Source organism: Equus asinus, chromosome 8, assembly GCF_041296235.1.
Source record: "Equus asinus isolate D_3611 breed Donkey chromosome 8, EquAss-T2T_v2, whole genome shotgun sequence".
Lineage (NCBI taxonomy): Eukaryota > Metazoa > Chordata > Mammalia > Perissodactyla > Equidae > Equus > Equus asinus.
Genome location: NC_091797.1, coordinates 70698433 through 70717808, shown reverse-complemented (window position 1 = coordinate 70717808; position 19376 = coordinate 70698433). Strand labels below are relative to the sequence as shown.

The window sequence follows — 19376 nt, the reverse complement described above, 5'->3', positions numbered from 1 at the left end:
TCACACTTTAACTTGGCTCGAATTTTATTAGCAGTTTTCTTGATTTCTTTGTTCAAATCTTCAAGCTCTTCTTTTATTTCTTTGAAATCAAAAAAAAGGGGCATCTGAGCTATAGTATCCAACATCAAGAATTTCTAATAAACTTAAACAGAACAATATTTTTGGTAAACATTCAGATTTATGTTTTCCTAAGAAACATCACTGATCAGCCAGTGGTTCTCAAAGTGTGGTCCCTGGACCAGCAGCTTCAACGTCAGGCGGGAGCTTAGCAGCAACGCAAACTCCTGGGCTTCACCCCGACCTACTTAAGAGGGGCCAGAACTCTGACTTAACAAGCCCTCCAGGTGTTTCTGGTGCCCAGCTAAGTTTGAGAAGAGCTGGTTTATACCAATTAATTGATGAAATAGTTCACCAAACCCATTGCTAACACCTAGCCCCGAAAAAGGAAAGCAGAAAATTAATCATATTCTGGGGGGAAAAAAAAGTCTCCCATGTGTTTGATTTCTTTTCTGCTATCCACTATCCAATGAGAGCAGGTTCCAGGAGGGAGTGTGGTTCCTGCACCGTGGGAGGCTGAAGCCAACAGCCCCAGAGACCCAGTCACAGGTGTGGGGAAGTAGAGCCGAGTGCAGGAACCCCAGGTGAAAAATGCACGGGATCTGGCCCCACAAGCACCTAACCACAGCACCAGGCTCTGGGGACGGGTGCAAACCAGGGAGCAGCTGCAGAGCAACCAGAACTGGGGACGGAGCGTGCTAGTGGACTAGAGTGGCATTCTTCAGCTGGCATTCCCAAGGAGGACTCTCCTTGCTGGATAAGACAGCCCCTCAGCTGTTACACAACAGGGTTGGAGACACTCAAGAGGGAGACGCTGGACTTCCTGCTGATACAGGCACAGGGGCTCAAGCATTAATGAGAGAGATAAAAGAGCATTACCACATTGGATCCTTCGAGCTACAGAAGGTCACAAGGTTATACTTGGTAAAGGTGGTATTTCAAATCACTGAGAAAAGAATGAGAGACTGAGAACTCCCTCTTCCAGTGGACTAGATAATTCTGATCAGGCCTCCTACTGAGAACAGTCAGAAAAGCGGGACAACATATTTTTTAAATCTGGTTAAAGGCATCATAAAGCTAAAAAGGCAGGAAAAAAGATCTATCAGAAGGAAATCCCAGGAAGAAAGTCCAGCAACGGGAGCTGCCTCACCAGAGCCGCAGCTGAGGCACTGAGCAGCCAGAGAACCTGTGCCGAGGCCGAAGGCCACGCCCCAGCAGCAGGGCTTCTGGGAAGGAGGCTGGCCTCACAGTGGCCAAAGCCTCGCTCTGAACCATCTCACTCTCTGAAACAAGATCCTGAACTGCTGTCAGAAATTTTTAAATCTCTTCATCTCTTAAATCACTGTCATCTCTTAAAAAAGAAAATACTATCCCAGGACTCAAATTATTGCCACAAGTTTTCATATACAAAGCCCAGCACTAAATCAAAAATAACCACGCAAAAAAGAGAAAATAGAACACGAATCAAACCCAAGAAAAACAACAGATGACACAAACAGATCCACAGGGGCACCAGCTGATGGAGTTATCAGACACAGAGGGTCAAATAATTATGTTCCAAGGGGTGAGATACAAGACTAAGAATTTTGTCAGAAAGGAGGACAGTGTAAAAAGGAACCAAATGAAATTCTAGGACTGAAAAATATGTTAACCAAAAATAACTCAATAGGTGAAGAGAGATTCCCTGTCCTGGAAGATAACACCTGAGGAGATAAATCAGAAAGATTTCAAATAAGAGATGGCAACACAAATGACGGAAAACAGAGCAGAGGACAACAGACATACAGGGTACAGCAAAAGGGTCTAAAACAGATAATTCGAGCCTCAAAAAGGAAATGACAGAAAATGGAGCAAAGATGATTTATGAAGAAAATATGGCCAAAATTTTTCCAAAACTGCTAGAAAATATCAACCCAAAGATTCAAGAAGCCTTATAAAAAGCAGGATAAATAAAAAGAAAACCACATCTGGAAACAGCAAAGTAAAATTGCTAAACCCAAAGACAAAAAACAAAGTATTTGAAAAGCTACCATTAGACAGCTGACGTAAAAAAAAAAGACACTGGAAAGATATCTTCCAAACCTTTAAGATGGGAAAAGAAAATAACTTTCAAACTAGACTCCTGTACTCAGTGAAAATATCCTTCAGGAACGAGGATAAATAAGGATAATTTCAGACAATAGCATATCCCTACTAAAAGAAATAATAAAGAGGGGGCCGGCCCGTGGCCGAGTGGTTAAGATCCCGCACTCCACTTCGGCAGCCCAGGGTTTCGCCGGTTCAGATCCTGGGCACAGACATGGCACTGCTCATCAAGCCACGCTGAGGTGGCATCCCACATGCCACAACTAGAAGGACCCACAACTGAAAATACACAACTATGTACTGGGGGGCTTTGGAAGAAAAAGGAAAAATAAAATCTTCAGGAAACAAAAAAAAAAGAAGTAATAAAGAGTGTTTTTTAGAAAGAAGAAAAAATGATCTCAAATGGAAGTTTGGAGACACGGGAAAACGAGGAGCATTGGTGCGGGTCAGCATGGGAGTGGTTCCCATGTCTGTTAACTGTATGAGAACATAAAATACACGTACACATCCTCTCCACCTATTACATACACACAACAGTAAGAACACACAGGAAAGGATGGGGTTACAGCTGCCCAGGGTCCTTGTCTTACTTGTAAGCAGTAAAAATACAGTTATATTAGACTTGCACAAGTCACGAGTGCATACAGCAATCTACAGGACACCCTCCAAATCACAGGAAGCAGTACACACAAACCAGCTAACACAGAGGGGGTCAAATGCTGAAAACCAATCCAAAGGAAAGCTTGAGAAGAGAGCAGTAACACAGAACAAGCAAGAAAAATAAAAAGCAAAAGAGATTATGATTGTTAGTCCTAATATATAAATAATGCCAGTAAATATACTAAAAGCCCTAATAAAGGCAAAAATGACCAAACTGGATAAAAAGACAAAACTCAACTATATTTTATTTACAAAAGCTGAGAAACATTAAAACATAAAGATATAGAAAGATCAAAAGAAAATGATAGAAGCTATATACGCACGTACACACTAGTCAAAGAAAACTGGCAGAGGGGCCGGCCCGGTGGCACAGTGGTTAAGTTTGCACATTCTGCTTCCATGGCCCAGGGTTTGCCAGTTTGGATCCCAGGTGCAGACATGGCACCCTTGACAAGCCATGCTGTGGTAGGTGTCCCACACATAAAGTAGAGGAAGATGGGCACGGATGTTACCTCAGGGCCAGTCTTCCTCAGCAAAAGAGAGGAGGACTAGCAGTAGTTGGCTCAGGTCTAATCTTCCTCGAAAAAAAAAAAAGAAAGAAAAAGAAAACTGGCAGAGCTTTGCTAATATCAGGCAAAGTGGACAGGAAGGCCAGGCATCACTGAGATGACAGGTCACTCTCTACAACAAAGGGCTCGACTCACACAGAGCTACTATAATCCGGAACACATACGTTTCCAGGCTTTACCTGCATGTGTGTCTGGAGTGGAGCCTGAAAAGAGGGGAAAACAGAGCTGCACAGGACATCACTGGGACAATTCCTGAAATGAGCATGGACTGTGGAGTGGACAAGAGTATTTTACCAATGTTGCACATTCTGAACTAGACAATTCCATGGTCAGTATGTGAAAGAATATGCTTCCTAGGAGGCAAACACTGGAGCAGTTGGGGTGGGTGGTCATGAGGCCTACAACTTATTCTACAGTGATTCAGCAAAAATAACGTGCATATCTCTACAATGTGTGTGTGTGTACACACACAAACACACATACACACAAAGAGAAAGAAATCAAAAGCGGCAAATGTCAACAATTAGTGAATCTAGTGAAGGAAACATGAGTTTCACCGTACCATAAACGCAGCTTTTCCACAGCTTTGAAAACTCTCAAACTAAACATCTGAAAGCGTGTTTACTTGTGCGAGTCCTCTGATCTAGCACGTCCATTCCTAGGAATTCCGGCCAAAGAGCCCAGGTGACAAGTACTCAGAGATGTGAGGCCATGAGGACGGCGCTGTGGAACTGCTACCCTAGTGAACATCTGCACACTCGGTGTGCGTGCAGCACCAGGTCAGCGCCTTACAGGCATCGCTTCCGAACAGCAGCGCGGATGAAAGAGCTGGCTCCAGAGTCGGGACTGTCTCAAATCTGCTGAAAAACCAGGTTCTTGAGGCTCTGGACTGACTGCTCACCCTTTCTAAGCCTCAGGACTCTCAGCTCTCAGACAGACCTAATGAGAGCGTCGGCCTCATGAGGTTATTTCAAAGAACAAACGAAACTCCTCATGCAAGCATTTAGCGTAGTACCTGCTGTTCTGTGTACGTCAGTGAGCGTAAGTTAATGACGCCATTCTGACCCTATAATAATGCAAGGTCCTCGTAAGAACCATTGCATACTATAAGGAAGCCACTTGTAAATCGTCAAAGACAAGGCTGACACTCTACCCAAGACTGTTTGGTTCCAAAACAGGATGCTCCCACATGAATAGCAAAGAATGCGAAAATCAACTTCTATGCAGCCATTAAAGGGATCATGTAAATCTACATTCATTAACCAAAGAAGTACGCTGTAAAAGAAGTACTGTATGAACCAAATTCTATACTTTTAAAATTATGTGTTTTTACACATACACTGTTTTTTGCTCGAAGAATATTTATCAATATGTTAGTGGTGTTTATCACAGAGGGACAAATTATGGGTGGGGTTTTTTCCCCTCCTTTCTGTTTCCCAAAATGTCCACAATAAGCATGTATTGACTTTGATAACACAAAACAGGTTACCTTTAAAAGATGAAGAAGACAAAGATGAAGAGGACAAAGGAAGAGGAAGAGGAGAAGGGGAGGGGAGGGGAGTAGGGGCTGGTAGGTAGGGCTGGACACTAGCTAAGGAGAGAGGAAAAATGACCAGGGCTGAGCGTGTGGGCAGAAACGGCAGTTGGATGATGGGGGGAGGGAGCCCCGGAAGACCGCGCTCTCAAAGGAAGAACCAGCTGCTGCAGGGTGAGGCGTGGCTGCAGGAGACATGTGGTTGTAAGGATGGGGAAATGTGCCTCGTTCAGGGGCAGGAGCCACAATAGGAAGAACAGCAAGTGGCAGAAAAACCACCCCAAGACAGGTTCAAGGTTAAAGAGTTCACGCTTAAAAAGGAGACACACACGGGGCGGAGCAAAATGGCGGGGTGAGCTGACCCGGGATTCTCTCCCCTCCAAAATACAACAAAAGATTGGAAGAACTGAATTTCAGAGAATAAACATAATGCCAGCTCGTTAGAGACCTACAATACCAAGAAGGCGGAGATCATAAACCTTGCTTACACCCCCGGAGGCGCTGGAACGGTAGGAGAGAACATCGCTCCCTCCCCTAGAGTCTGCGATCACTGCGGCGCAGGTCGGGAAGGAGCGGGGGAGGGGCCGCGCGACCCGGGGATCATCCAGGACTCCTGCCGCTGGTTCAGTGGAGACCCGCTGACGGCGGGAAGCTTCCGTCCGCGGGGACCCCATAAATCAAGGGCCTTGGGAGACCAGAGAACAGAACTGATCTGAACCCAGACCGGCGCGTGTGAGTAACAGCCGCCCCCCCCCCCCCAACAAAGGCGGAGAGCTCAGAACACGCGGCTCTCGACCCCCATCTAGTGGCGACAGGCTGTAACTGCAACCGAATTCTACCACCATGCGAAAAAACCGCTCCTCTACCATCCAGCAATTTATAAAAGCCCCAGACCAGAAGGAAAACAATAAAAACACAGAATTAAGTCCTGAGGACTTGGAATTAGGTAAACTAAGGGATAATGAATTCAGAGCAGCTATAATCAAAAAACTCAATGAGGTAGAGAGAAAGAGAAACAAGCCGAGTTTTGGGGTTACTTCACAAAAGAGATTGAAATCATAAAGAAGAATCAAACAGAATTACTTGAGATGAAAAACACAATGGACCAGATAAAACAGAATACAGATTCCCTGAATGCCCGTGTAGACAACATAGAGGAGAAAATTAGCATAATCGAGGACAGACAGGCTGAATGGTGCCAGACAGAGGAAGAAAGAGAACTAAGAATTTAAAAAAATGAGGAAAATCTCCGAGAGATAATGGATTCAATGAGGAGTAAGAACATAAGGATCATAGGAATTCCCGAGAATATGGAAAAGGAAAATGGAGCAGAAAGTGTGCTTAACGAAATTATTGAAGAGAACTTCCCAAATCTAGGGATCAACGGAGAAATGTGTGTAGAGGAGGGTTTTAGATCTCCTAGATTTGTCAATGTAAAAAGACCTACCACAAGGCACATAATAGTAAAGTTGGCAAGTAGGAATGATAAGCAGAGAATACTCAGGGAAGTAAGGAAAAAAAAGAGAATAACCTATAAAGGAGCCCCTATCAGACTGTCAGCAGATTTCTCTACAGAAACCCTACAAACTAGGAGAGAATGGAGTGATATATTCAAAGCTTTAAAGGATAAAAATCTTCAGCCAAGAATACTCTATCCAGCAAGAATTTCCTTCAGATATGAGGGAGAAATTAAATCTTTTCCAGACAAACAAAAGTTAAGGGAATTTGTAACTAAAAGCCCTCCATTACAAGAAATCCTCAAGAAGGCTCTCATACCTGAAAAAATAAAAAAGGGAGAAAGGGGACACAATCCACAGACTAGGGAGACCGATGGATAGAACCAGAACAGGATAGCAAATATTCAATTATAGCATTAGGATAAAGTAAGGAAACTACCAAAACAAGGACGATCTTAGCACTCTAACTACAAATTAATAAGACGAGTTGGAATAAAAAATGAAAATAATTATTTAGGAGGGGAAGAGCAAAGGGTCTAAATCAGTATTGGTCAAGTAGGTAAGAGACCACCAGAGAATAGACTATATTATACATGAGATTCTAAATACAAACTTCAAGGTAGACACTAAAATAAAGTACAGAACCGAGTCACAAATCATAAATAAGGAAAAATCTAAGAAACCCAGCATAAGAAATTGCAGTATTAAATGGGTAGTCTAAAGCAAACAGGAAAAGAAACGCAGGAAAACAAGATAATGAGCGACAGATTGAGAGCACTAAGTCCACATGCATCAATAATCACTCTCAATGTGAACGGATTGAACTCTCCAATAAAAAGACACAGAGTGGCAAAATGGATTAAAGAACATGATCCAACAATTTGTTGCCTCCAGGAAACACACCTCAGCCCCAAGGACAAACACAGACTCAGGGTGAAGGGGTGGAGGACAATACTTCAAGCAAACAGCAAGGAAAAAAAGATGTTAAAAACAACACAATAATAGTAGGGGACCTCAACACCCCACTCACATCAACGGACAGATCATCCAGACAGAAAATCAACAAGGAAATAGTGGAGCTGAATGAAAAACTAAAACAATTGAACTTAATAGACATATATAGATCACTCCACCCTGAAAGAGCTGAATACACATTCTTCTCAAGTGCACATGGAACATTCTCTAGGATAGACCACATGTTGGGAAACAAGGCAAGCCTCTACAAATTTAAAAAAATTGAAACAATAACAAGCATCTTCTCAGATCATAGTGCTATAAGGCTAGAAATTAATTACAAGAAAAAAGCTGAGAAAGGCACAAAGATGTGGAGACTAAACAACACACTACTGAACAAGCAATGGATCATTGAAGAAATTAAAGAAGAAATAAAAAAATACCTGGAAACAAATGAAAATGATAACATGCCATACCAACTCATATGGGATACAGCAAAAGCTGTATTAAGAGGAAAATTCATTGCAATACAGGCACATCTTAACAAACAAGAAAAATCCCAAATAAGCAACCTTAAAGCACACCTAACTGAACTACAGAAAAAAGAACAAATGAAGCCCAAAGTCAGCAGAAGGAGAGAAATAATAAAAATCAGAGCAGAAATAAATATTATTGAAACAAAAAAGGCAGTAGAAAGGATCAATGAGACAAAGAGCTGGTTTTTTGAGAAGATAAATAAAATTGACAAACCACTAGCCAGACTTACAAAGAAAAAAAGGGAGAAAGCTCAAATAAACAAAATCAGAAATGAGTGAGGAGAAATAACAACAGACTCTGCAGAAATACAACAGATTATAAGAGAATACTACAAAAAACTATATGCCAACAGAATGGATAACCTAGAGGAAATGGATAAATTCTTGGACTCCTACAATCTCCCAAAGCTCACTCAAGAAGAGGCAGACAATTTGAACAGACCAATCACAAGGAAAGAGATTGAAACAGCAATCAAAAACATCCCAAAGAATAAAACCCCAGGACCAGATGGCTTTCCTGGGGAATTCTACCAAACTTTCAGAGAGGATTTAATACCTATCCTTTTCAAGCTATTCCAAAAAATTAGGGAAGATGGAACACTTCCTAACACATTCTATGTGGCCAACATCACGCGGATACCAAAACCTGACAAGGACACCACGAAAAAAGAGAACTACAGGCCAATATCACTGATGAACATAGATGCAAAAATTCTAAACAAAATTTTGGCAACCAGAATTCAGCAATTCATCAAAAGAATCATACATCAGGATCAAGTGGGATTCATACCAGGGACACAGGGATGGTTCAACATCCGCAAATCAATCAGTGTGATACACCACATCAACAAACTGAGGAATAAAAACCACATGATCATCTCAATAGATGCAGAGAAGGCATTTGACAAGATCCAACAGCCATTTATGATAAAAACTCTGAACAAAATGGGCATAGAAGGAAACTACCTCAACATAATAAAGGCCATATACGACAAACCCATAGCCAACATCATACTCAATGGGCAAAAACTGAACCCCATCCCCCTGAAAACAGGAACAAGACAAGGATGCCCTCTATCACCACTCTTATTTAACATAGTACTGGAGGTCCTGGCCAGAGCAATCAGGCAAGAAAAAGGAATAAAAGGAATCCAAATAGGGAGGGAAGAAGTGAAACTCTCGCTGTTTGCAGACGACATGATCTTATATATAGAAAACTCCAAAGAATCCATTGGAAAACTGTTAGAAGTAATCAACAACTACAGCAAAGTTGCAGGGTATAAAATCAATTTGCATAAATCAGTAGCATTTCTATACTCCAGTAATGAACCAACAGAAAAAGAACTCAAGAATACAATACCATTCACAATCGCAACAAAAAGAATAAAATACCTTGGGGTAAATTTAACTAAGGAAGTGAAGGACCTATATAATGAAAATTACAAGGCCTTTCTGAGAGAATTGGATGACAACATAAGGAGATGGAAAGACATTCCACGTACACGGATTGGAAGAATAAACATAGTTAAAATGTCCGTTCTACCTAAAGCAATCTACAGATTCAATGCCATCCCAATCAGAATCCCAATGACATTCTTTACAGAATTAGAACAAAGAATCCTAAAATTCATATGGGGCAACAAAAGACCCCGAATTTCTAAAGCAATCCTGAGAAAAAAGAACAAAACGGGAGGCATCACAATCCCTGACTTCAAAACATACTACAAAGCTACAGTAATCAAAACAGCATGGTACTGGTACAGAAACACGTGCACAGATCAATGGAACAGAATTGAAAGCCCAGAAATAAAACCACACATCTATGGACAGCTTATCTTTGACAAAGGAGCTGAGGGCATACAATGGAGAAAAGAAAGTCTTTTCAACAAATGGTGCTGGGAAAACTGGAAAGCCACATGTAAAAGAATGAAAATTGACCATTCTTTTTCACCATTCACCAAAATAAACCCAAAATGGATCAAAGACCTAAAGGTGAGACCTGAAACCATAAGGCTTCTGGAAGAAAATGTAGGCAGTACACTCTTTGACATCAGTATTAAAAGGATCTTTTTGGACACTATAACTCCTCAGATGAGGGAAACAATAGAAAGAATAAACAAATGGGACTTCATCAGATTAAAGAGCTTCTGCAAGGCAAATGAAAACAGGATTGAAACAAAAAAACAACCCACTAACTGGGAAAAAATATTTGCAAGTCATATATCTGACAAAGGCTTAATGTCCATAATATATAAAGAACTCTCACAACTCAACAACAAAACATCAAACAACCCAATCAAAAAATGGGCAGGAGACACGAACAGATATTTCTCCAAAGAAGATATACTGATGGCCAACAGGCACATGAAAAGATGCTCATCATCGCTGATCATCAGGGAAATGCAAATCAAAACTACACTAAGATATCACCTTACACCCGTTAGAATGACAAAAATATCTAAAACTAATAGCAACAAATGTTGGAGAGGTTGCAGAGAAAAAGGAACCCTCATACACTGCTGGTGGGAATGCAAACTGGTGCAGCCACTATGGAAAACAGTATGGAGATTCCTCAAAAAATTAAAAATAGAACTACCATACGATCCAGCCATCCCACTACTGGGTATTTACCCAAAGAGCTTGAAGTCAGCAATCCCAAAAGTCCTACGCACCCCAATGTTTATTGCAGCACTGTTTACAATAGCCAAGACGTGGAAGCAACCTAAGTGCCCAGCAACAGACGAATGGATAAAGAAGACGTGGTACATATATACGATGGAATACTACTCAGCTGCAAAACAGAACAAAATCATTCCATTTGCAATAACATGGATGGACCTTGAGAGAATTATGTTAAGTGAAATAAGCCAGCGAGAGAAGGATAATCTGTGTATGACTCCACTCATATGAGGAATTTAAAATTATGGACTAAGAACAGTTTAGTGGATACCAGAGGAAAGGTGGGGTGTGGGGTGGGCACAAAGGGTGAAGTGGTGCACCTACAACATGACTGACAAACATTAATGTACAACTGAAATTTCACAAGATTGTAACTTATCAATAACTCAATAAAAAAAATAAAAAAATAAAAAAAAAGAGACACACACTTGTCACTCTGAAACAGAAGGAAAGGGCCAGGTGGAAATGGGAGAGGAGAATAAAACACAAGGATGACAGCAGCAGTCACATCCACGCAGGGCATTTGGTGTCACAACTGTCCTGAACACTCTTCACAGCACCAACTCATCCAACACTCAGAACACTACAAGGTAGTTAGCACTTTAACTCACTTGACAGATGTGGAAACTGAACACGGGACGTTAGGCAATGTGTCCAAGGTCACAGCTCCCCGGGAAGAGGCTTCCTCCACCCCACTAAGGAATTGACTGACTGATTGCTGAGGTAATCATGGGTGAGCAAGGCATTCCCGAGAGTGTGGAACATGCACTGTAGGCCTCCCTACAGGAGGAGAGCACAAAATGCACAGGACGGGGGGAGTCAGAGAGGGAGGAGTGAGGACACAACCACTCCAGCTATGATGAGGGGCCAAGGGGGTCCAGGAGCAGGACAATGGGAAGGCAAAAGAAGGGCAGACACAATGTTAGCAACAGGTGGAACTGTTTAGGACGCACCACACCCAAAAAGCAAGATGACAAGAAGGGCCATGACTCCTGATTGAGAGGAACCACAAACCCTGTTACTATGAATGAAAGCTCAGGATCCCATGATGGTGAATGCCAGCCATAATGCTGTCACTGGACCCAAAAAGTTGAAGCACATACATTCCGGACTCCTGCAGGGGTGGATCCACGTTTTGGAGGGCCTGAAACTTACACATTTTACAAGGGCGCTCTTAAAAACAAAATACAGAAGTAGAAAGTGGATAAACAAGAGTGTCAGTAAAAGAGCCTCCGTGAGCTTCTCTCAGCATGTCTCCCTCGGGGTCTGGTTACAGAAGGTCACCGAAACAACCAGTCAGCCAGCCAGCCAGCCCCACATTCTGGTGAGCAGACAGGCTGCAGTTTGGCACCACCTGGTGGTCACTGTGCTCAGGGCTCCATTCAGGCACTGAGGTTGGCGGGGGGGATTCAGGGACCACAGCAGCTCCAGGCGCCTCCCTGTCCTCTGGAATCCCTGTGCACGCCCATCCAGGAGCCTGGGCGGGGAGAGCACAGAGGAGCCGGAGATCCAACCTGGCCTGTCCTTTTCCCTCCGCCCCCACGGGCCAGGAAAAAGGGCCAGGAGGGGACAGCAGCCCACTGCCATCCACAGCATCCTAGGGCCCAGGATAGCGGACAGAAGTAACTGTACTTTTCTTTTTAAAGACCAACTGAGTAAGCAGTTGGACATTGCTTCCTACATTTTGGTTTACACTCTATCGTGAAACAAACAGAAGACAAAAGCAATAGTTTCATTGAGAGCCCAGGGCTACTGTGAAGCACTAAGAGCTCTAAATTTATTCAAATAACAGTTCTATCAGCTGTTACCTGGTGGCAGAAGTTTTCGGGAGGTACATTACTTAAAAGAAAAAAAAACCACACTAATATTTATTCAAATTCAATTTCCTGAGAGAGCCGGTGTCAAGATGGCAGTGTAGGCAGACTCTGAACTCACCTCCTCCCACAGACACAGCAAATCTCCAATACTCTTGGAACAACCACCCCCAAGAGAGAACAGAAAATTGGGTAGAAAGAACCCCCCACAACAAGGGCCACTGACTGAGGCAGAAGAGGCAGGTACACAGCTTTCCCTGGAGGAGCGGGGTCTCTGAGCAGGGCACTGTCACCACAATAACAGCGTTTGGACTGAACACAACAGAGACCAGTGTAATAATATCTGGCCTCACTGGCTATTAACAACAACAGGGAATACCCCCAGAAAAGCTATCAGACATAAGCGGGGGAAGCCTGCTCTTAAAGGGCCCAAGCACAAATTCACCCATTTCAGAAATCAACCTAAAATCACCAGAAAGGTGCACAATCCTTTGGTGAAAAGAGACTCACCCCATAGGCTCTGGGCGCATCTCGGTGAGAGGCGAGGCCTCCCCAGAGACTGAGACAGTGGTGGCGCCATCACTGTGACCCAGTACAGGCGTGCTGACACCGACGCTGGCAGACGCCACTGGAGTCCTTCCCTGGCCTGTTAGCCCAGGGTCTGTCCCACCCACTAGAGCACCGATTTAATCCAGCTCAGCCAGGGCAGGCAGCCCACCCTAGGGACCAGCCCCACCCAACAGCAAGCCCTCAGGAAACTCCACATAGGCGGGGTGCCTGGAACCTCTGCCCAGACAAGTGGGTCCACCTCTGCAGGGCAGGGTGTGCACGAGGGGCAGGCCTGCGTTGGTGGAGTGTGTGGGGCCTCTGCAATGGGGCGAGTGGGTCCCCTTTAGGGGGTTACGGCACACGCATGGGGCAGGCCTGCGTTGGTGGAGTGTGTGGCGCCTCTGCAATGGGGCGAGTGGGTGCCCTTTAGGGGGTTATGGCACATGCATGGGGCAGGACTGTGTTGATGGTGTGTGTGGCCCTGAGGGTGGTGGGGCTTGTCAGCTGCAGCAGGCTGTGCTACTCAAACAGCCTCATAGGGGATCGGCTCCACCTTCCAAAGCCTGAAACAACTGGGTGCTACCATGCCTGGGGCTGGCCCCACACAGCTACAATCCTGAGAGAGCTGACAACAGCCTTGCTGACTGGAGGCCCATAGCAATTGTGAGCCCCTGAGCCTGGCAACCAGCCATGCTGGGGGCCTACTCACTTAACAGAAAAACTGCAACAGGAATGTGCTATTAGAACTTGAAGCCAAGTGTGCTGGGGCTCCCCAGGCCCAATAAAGAGACTGAAGGGTCTATAGCAGACACATGCAGCTGAGCATTACAACCAGCCGGCCAGGGGGACACCCTAGCCTCCCCATGCACCTGCAGCAAAAGCAACCCTGACACAACAGAAGGACACATGTAGTCCACACAGGGGACACTCCTGGAACATTTGGAACTGGTGACAAGAGGGAAGCAGACTGCTGGGCCTCATAAGGCATCTCTTACATAAGGCCACCTCTCCAAGATTGGGAGATGTAGTTGACCCACCTGATACATACATATAAGCATAGAGAAAGAGGCAAAATGAAGATGCAAAAGAATATTTCCCAAGTAAGGTAACAGGACGAATCTGCAGAAAAAGAACTAAACGAAACAGAGATAAACAATCTACCTGATAAAGAGTACAAACTAAGAGTCATAAGGAAGCTCACTGATCTTGGGAAAAGAATGGATGAACGCAGTGAGAACATCAACAAAGAATTGGAAAATATAAAAAACCACCAATCAGAAATGAAGAATACAATACTGGAAGTGAAAAATTCATTAAAGGGACTCAACAGCACAGTAGATGATACAGAAGAACAGATCAGCGAGCTAGATGAAAGGCTAGAGGAAATCACCCAAGCTGAACAGATGAAAGAAAAGAGAGTTCAAAAGAAAGAGGACAGTCTAACAGACCTCTGGGACAACAACAAGTGCATTAGAATCCATGTTATAGGTGTCTCAGAAGGAGAAGAGAGAGACAAAAAGACAGAGAATCTATTTGAAGAAATAATAGCTGAAAACTTTCCCAACCTAAGGGAGGAAACAGACATCCAGGTACAGGATGCACAGAACGCACCAAACAAGATAAACCCAAAGAGGCCCACACCAAGATACATTATAATTAAAATCTCAGGAATTAAAGATAAAGAAAGAATCCTAAAAGGGGCAAAAGAAAAGCAACAAATTACATACAAAGGAAATCCCATAAGGCTATGAGATGACGTCTCAGCAGAAACCTCACAGGCTAAAAGGGATATATTTACACAATATATCACAATATATTTAAAGTGCTGAAAGGAAAAAACCTACAGCCAAGAATACTCTACCAGGCAAGCTTATCATTCAGAATGGAAAGAGAGATAAAGAGTTTCCCAGACAAGCAAAAACTAAAGGAGTTTATGACCAAGAAACCAGCCTTACAAGAAACACTAAAAGGACTTATTTAAGTGGGGAAAAAAAAAAGACTACAAATAGGAATGAGAAAATTACCAAAACAAATAAAAAAACAGTAAAATCACTGGTAAAGGCAAATATACAGTAAAAGTAGCAGATCAACCACCTATGAAGCTAGTATGAAAGACAAAAGTACTAAAATTATCTATTTCCATGATAAGAGGATAATGGATATACACGCACAAAAAAGATGTTAAATATGATATCAAAAACATAAAATGTGGGAGGATGGGAGTAAAAGAGTAGGGATTTTAGCAAGAAATCGAACGAAAGAGACCATCAACCTAATACAGATTGTTACATATGTAGGTTATTATATATGAACCTCATGATAATCACAAACCTGAAATCTATAGTAAGTACACAAAAAATTAAGAGAAAGGAACCCAAAGATAATACTAAAAGAAGCCATAAAACCACAAGGGAAGAGAGCAAGAGAAGAAAAATGAACAGAGAAGAACTACTAAAATACCCAGAAAAAATGACAGTAAGTACATTCTTATCAATACTACTTTAAAAGTCAATGGAAGAAATCTCCAATCGAAAGGCAGAGGGTGGCCGAGTAGATTAAAGACAAGACCCATATACATGCTGCATACAAGAGACACTTCAGATCTAAAAACACAAACTGAAAGTGAAGGGATGGAAAAAGATACTCCATGCAAATGTCAATGAAAAGAAAGCTGGGGCAGCAATGATTATATCGGACAAAATAGACTTTAAAACAAAAACTGTAACAAGAGACAAAGAAGGGCACTACATAATGACAAAGGAACAACTCAACAAGAGGATGTAACACTTGTAACTATCTATTATATTTACTTTGCTTTTTTTTTTAAGATTAGCACCTTCGCTAACATCTGTTGCCAATCTTTTTCTTCTCCCCAAACCGCCCCCCCCCCAAGTACATAGTTGTGTATTCTAGTTCTGGGTCCTTCTAGTTGTGGCATGTGAGATGCTGCCTCCGCATGGCCTGATAAGCAGTGCCATGTCCATGCCCAGGATCCAAACCGGTGAAACCCTGGGCCACCAAAGCTGGAGTGCATAAACTTAACCACTCGGCCACAGGGCTGGCCCCTATTATATTTACAATATAAACATATTAGCAATATATAAAGCAATTATTTTTATTTTTTATTTTTTATATGAGGAAGATTGGCCATGAGCTAACATCTGTTGCCAATCTTCCTCTACTTTATGTGGGACGCCACCACAGTATGGCTTGACGAGTGGTGCTAGGTCAGTGCCTGGGATCCAAACCTGAAAACCCCAGGCCTCCGAAGCAGAGCACACGAACCCAACCATTATGCCACTGGGCTGGCCCCTAAAGCAATTATTTAATATATAAATATATAAAGCAATTATTAACAGACATAAAGGCAGAACTAGACAGCAATGCAATAATAGTAAGGGACTTTAACACTCCACTTACACCAGTGGATAGAGCATCCAAACAGAAGATCCATAAGGAAACACTGGCCTTAAATGACACATTAGACCAGATGGACTTAGATCTATACAGAACATTCCTTCCAAAAGCTGCAGAATACACATTCTTTTTGAATGCACATGCAACACTGTCCAGTACACATCACAAATTAGGCCACAAAACAGGTCTCAATAAATTTAAGAAGACTGAAATAATATCAAGCATCTTTTCTGACCACAACTGTATGAAACTAGAAATCGACTATATGAATAAAATCAGAAAAACCCCAAATACGTGGAGATTAAACAAAATCCTGCTGAACAACAACTGGATCAATGGAGAAATCAAAAAATACCTGGAGACAAATGAAAATGAAATACAACATGCCAAAATTTATGGGATATAGGAAAAGTGGTTCTAAGAGGGAAATTTATAGTACTACAGGCCCACCTCAACAAGAAAAATCTCAAATAAATAATCCAACAGTGTACCTAAAGGAACTGGGAAAAGAAGAACAAACAAAGCCCAAAATCAGTAGAAGGAAGGAAATAATAAAATCAGAGCAGAAATAAATGAAATAGAGACTTAAAAAAAATAGAAAAAAATAGATGAAACTAATTTTGAAAAGATAAACAAAATTGACAAACCTTTAGCTAGACTCACCAAAAAAAAAGAGGGAAGGCTCAGATGAATAAAATCAGAAATGAAAGAGAGAAATTACAATGGACACCTCAGAAATACAAAAGGTTATAAGAGAATACTATAAAAAGCTATACACCAACAAGTTGGATAATCTAAAAGAAACGGATGAATTCTTAGAATCATACAACTTTCCAAAACTGGATCAAGAAGCAGCAGAAAATCTGAATTGACAAATCACCAGTAAGGAGATAGAAAGAGTAACAAAAAATCTCCCAAAAAATAAAAGTCCAGGATGAGATGGCTTCCCTGGTGGATTCTACCAAACATTCAAAGACTTAATACCTATCTTTCTCAAACCATTCCAAAAAATTGAAGAGGAGGGGAAGCTCCCTAACTTATTCTATGAGGCCAACATTGCCCTGATACCAAAACCAGACAAGGACAGCACAAAAAAAAGAAAATTACAGGCCAATATCACTGATGAACATTGATGTAAAATTCCTTAACAAAATACTAGCAAATCGAATACAATAGTACATTAAAAAGATCATACACCATGATCAAGTGGGATTCATTCCATGAATGCAGGGATGGTTCAACACCCCCAAATCTATCAACGTGATACGCCACATTAACAAAATGAATAAAAATCACATGATCATCTCAATAGATGCAGAGAAAGCATCTGACAAGGTAACAGCATCCGTTTATGATAAAAACTCTGAATAAAATGAGTATAGAAGTACCTCAACATAATAAAGGCCATATATAACAAACCCACAGCTAATATCATTCTCAATGGAGAAAACTGAGAGCTATCCCTTTAAGAACAGGAATCAGACAAGGATGCCCACTTTCACCACTCTTATTTAACACAGTATTGGAAGTCCTAGCAAGAGCAATCAGGCAAGAAAAAGAAATAAAAGGGATTCAAATTGGAAAGGAAGAAGTGAAAGTGTCACTATTTTCAGATGATATGATTTTATATAGAGAAAATCCTAAAGAATCCACCAAAAAACTTTTAGAAATAATAAATGAATATGGTAAAGCTGCAGGAAAGAAAAGCAACATACAAAAAACAGTTGTGTTTCTATACACTAACAATGAAGTAGCAGAAAGAGAAATTAAGAACACAATCCCATTTACAATTGCAACAAAAAGAATAAAATACCTAGGAATAAAGTTAACCAAAGAGGTGAAAGATCTGTACACTGAAAACTATAAAACATTGTTGAAAGAAACTGAAGAAGACACAAAGAAATGGAAAGATATTCCATGCTCTTGGATTGGAAGAATTAACACAGTTAAAATGTCCAGGGACCAGCCCAGTGGCTCAGCAGTTAAGTGCACACGTTCCGCTTCAGTGGCCCGCGGTTTGCCGGTTCAGATCCGGGGTGCAGACATGGCACCACTTGGCAAGCCATGCTGTGGCAGGTGTCCCACATATAAAGTGGAGGAAGATGGGCATGATGTTAGCTCAGGGCCAGTCTTCCTCAGCAAAAAGAGGAGGATTGGCAGCAGTTAGCTCAGAGCTAATCTTCCTCAAAAATAAATAAATAAATAAAATAAAAAACACAATGTCCATACTCTCTAAAGTAATCTACAAATTCAATGTAATCCCTATCAAAGTTCCAACAACATTTTTCACAGAATTTGAACAAAGCATCCTAAAATTTATATGGAACAACAAAAGACTGCGAATATCCACAGGAATCCTGAGAAAAAAGAAGAAAGCCAGAGGTATCACACTCCCTGATTTCAAAATATACTACAAAGCTATAGTAATCAAAACAGCATCGCACTGGCACAAAAACAGACACAATGATCAATGGAACAGAATTGAGAGCCCAGAAATAAACCCACGCATCTATGGACAGCTAATTTTCAACAAGGGAGCCAAGAACATAAATGGAGAAAGGAAAGTCTCTTCAATAAATGGTATTGGGAAAACTGGACAGCCACATGCAAAAGAATGAAAGTAGACCATTATCTTATACTTTCCTCTGAGATTGAGAACAAGAACGTACCCATCAGCACTTCTAGTCAGCACTGTATTGGAGGCCAGCAAAACAAGGCAACTAAAAATAGAAAGCATAAGAACTAAGGGAAACCCATCATTATTCAAGATGGCATGACTGGGTGCAAAGATAAACCAAAAGAATCTACGGAGAAATTATTAGAATCAATAAGTAATTAGGCAAGATAATGGGATACAAAGTCAACATACAAAACCTCATTGTATTTCTAGATGTTGAAACAAAAACAAAATTTACAGCAGACACTATTTACATTAGCATCAGAAAACTGACTACCTAGCAATAAAAATAACGAAATACGTGTGAGACCTCTACACCAAACCCTACAGAACATGACTGAGAGAAATTAAAGAAAATCTAAATAGTAGAGGGATAGACCATTTTCAT

At 41.8% G+C, this 19376-nt stretch overlaps 1 protein-coding gene across 4 annotated transcripts in view; it reads right to left on the bottom strand.

The window, feature by feature from the left end:
* The window catches only part of STX2 (syntaxin 2), a 49380-nt gene that overhangs the window by 14018 nt on the left and 15986 nt on the right, over window positions 1–19376 (bottom strand). For all 4 annotated transcript variants that reach the window (XM_070515828.1, XM_044776075.2, XM_070515829.1 and 1 more), the window contains exon 4: window positions 5–79. In XM_070515828.1, the coding sequence (XP_070371929.1) occupies window positions 5–79 (75 nt within the window). The remainder of the gene's footprint in view (window positions 1–4; window positions 80–19376) is intronic.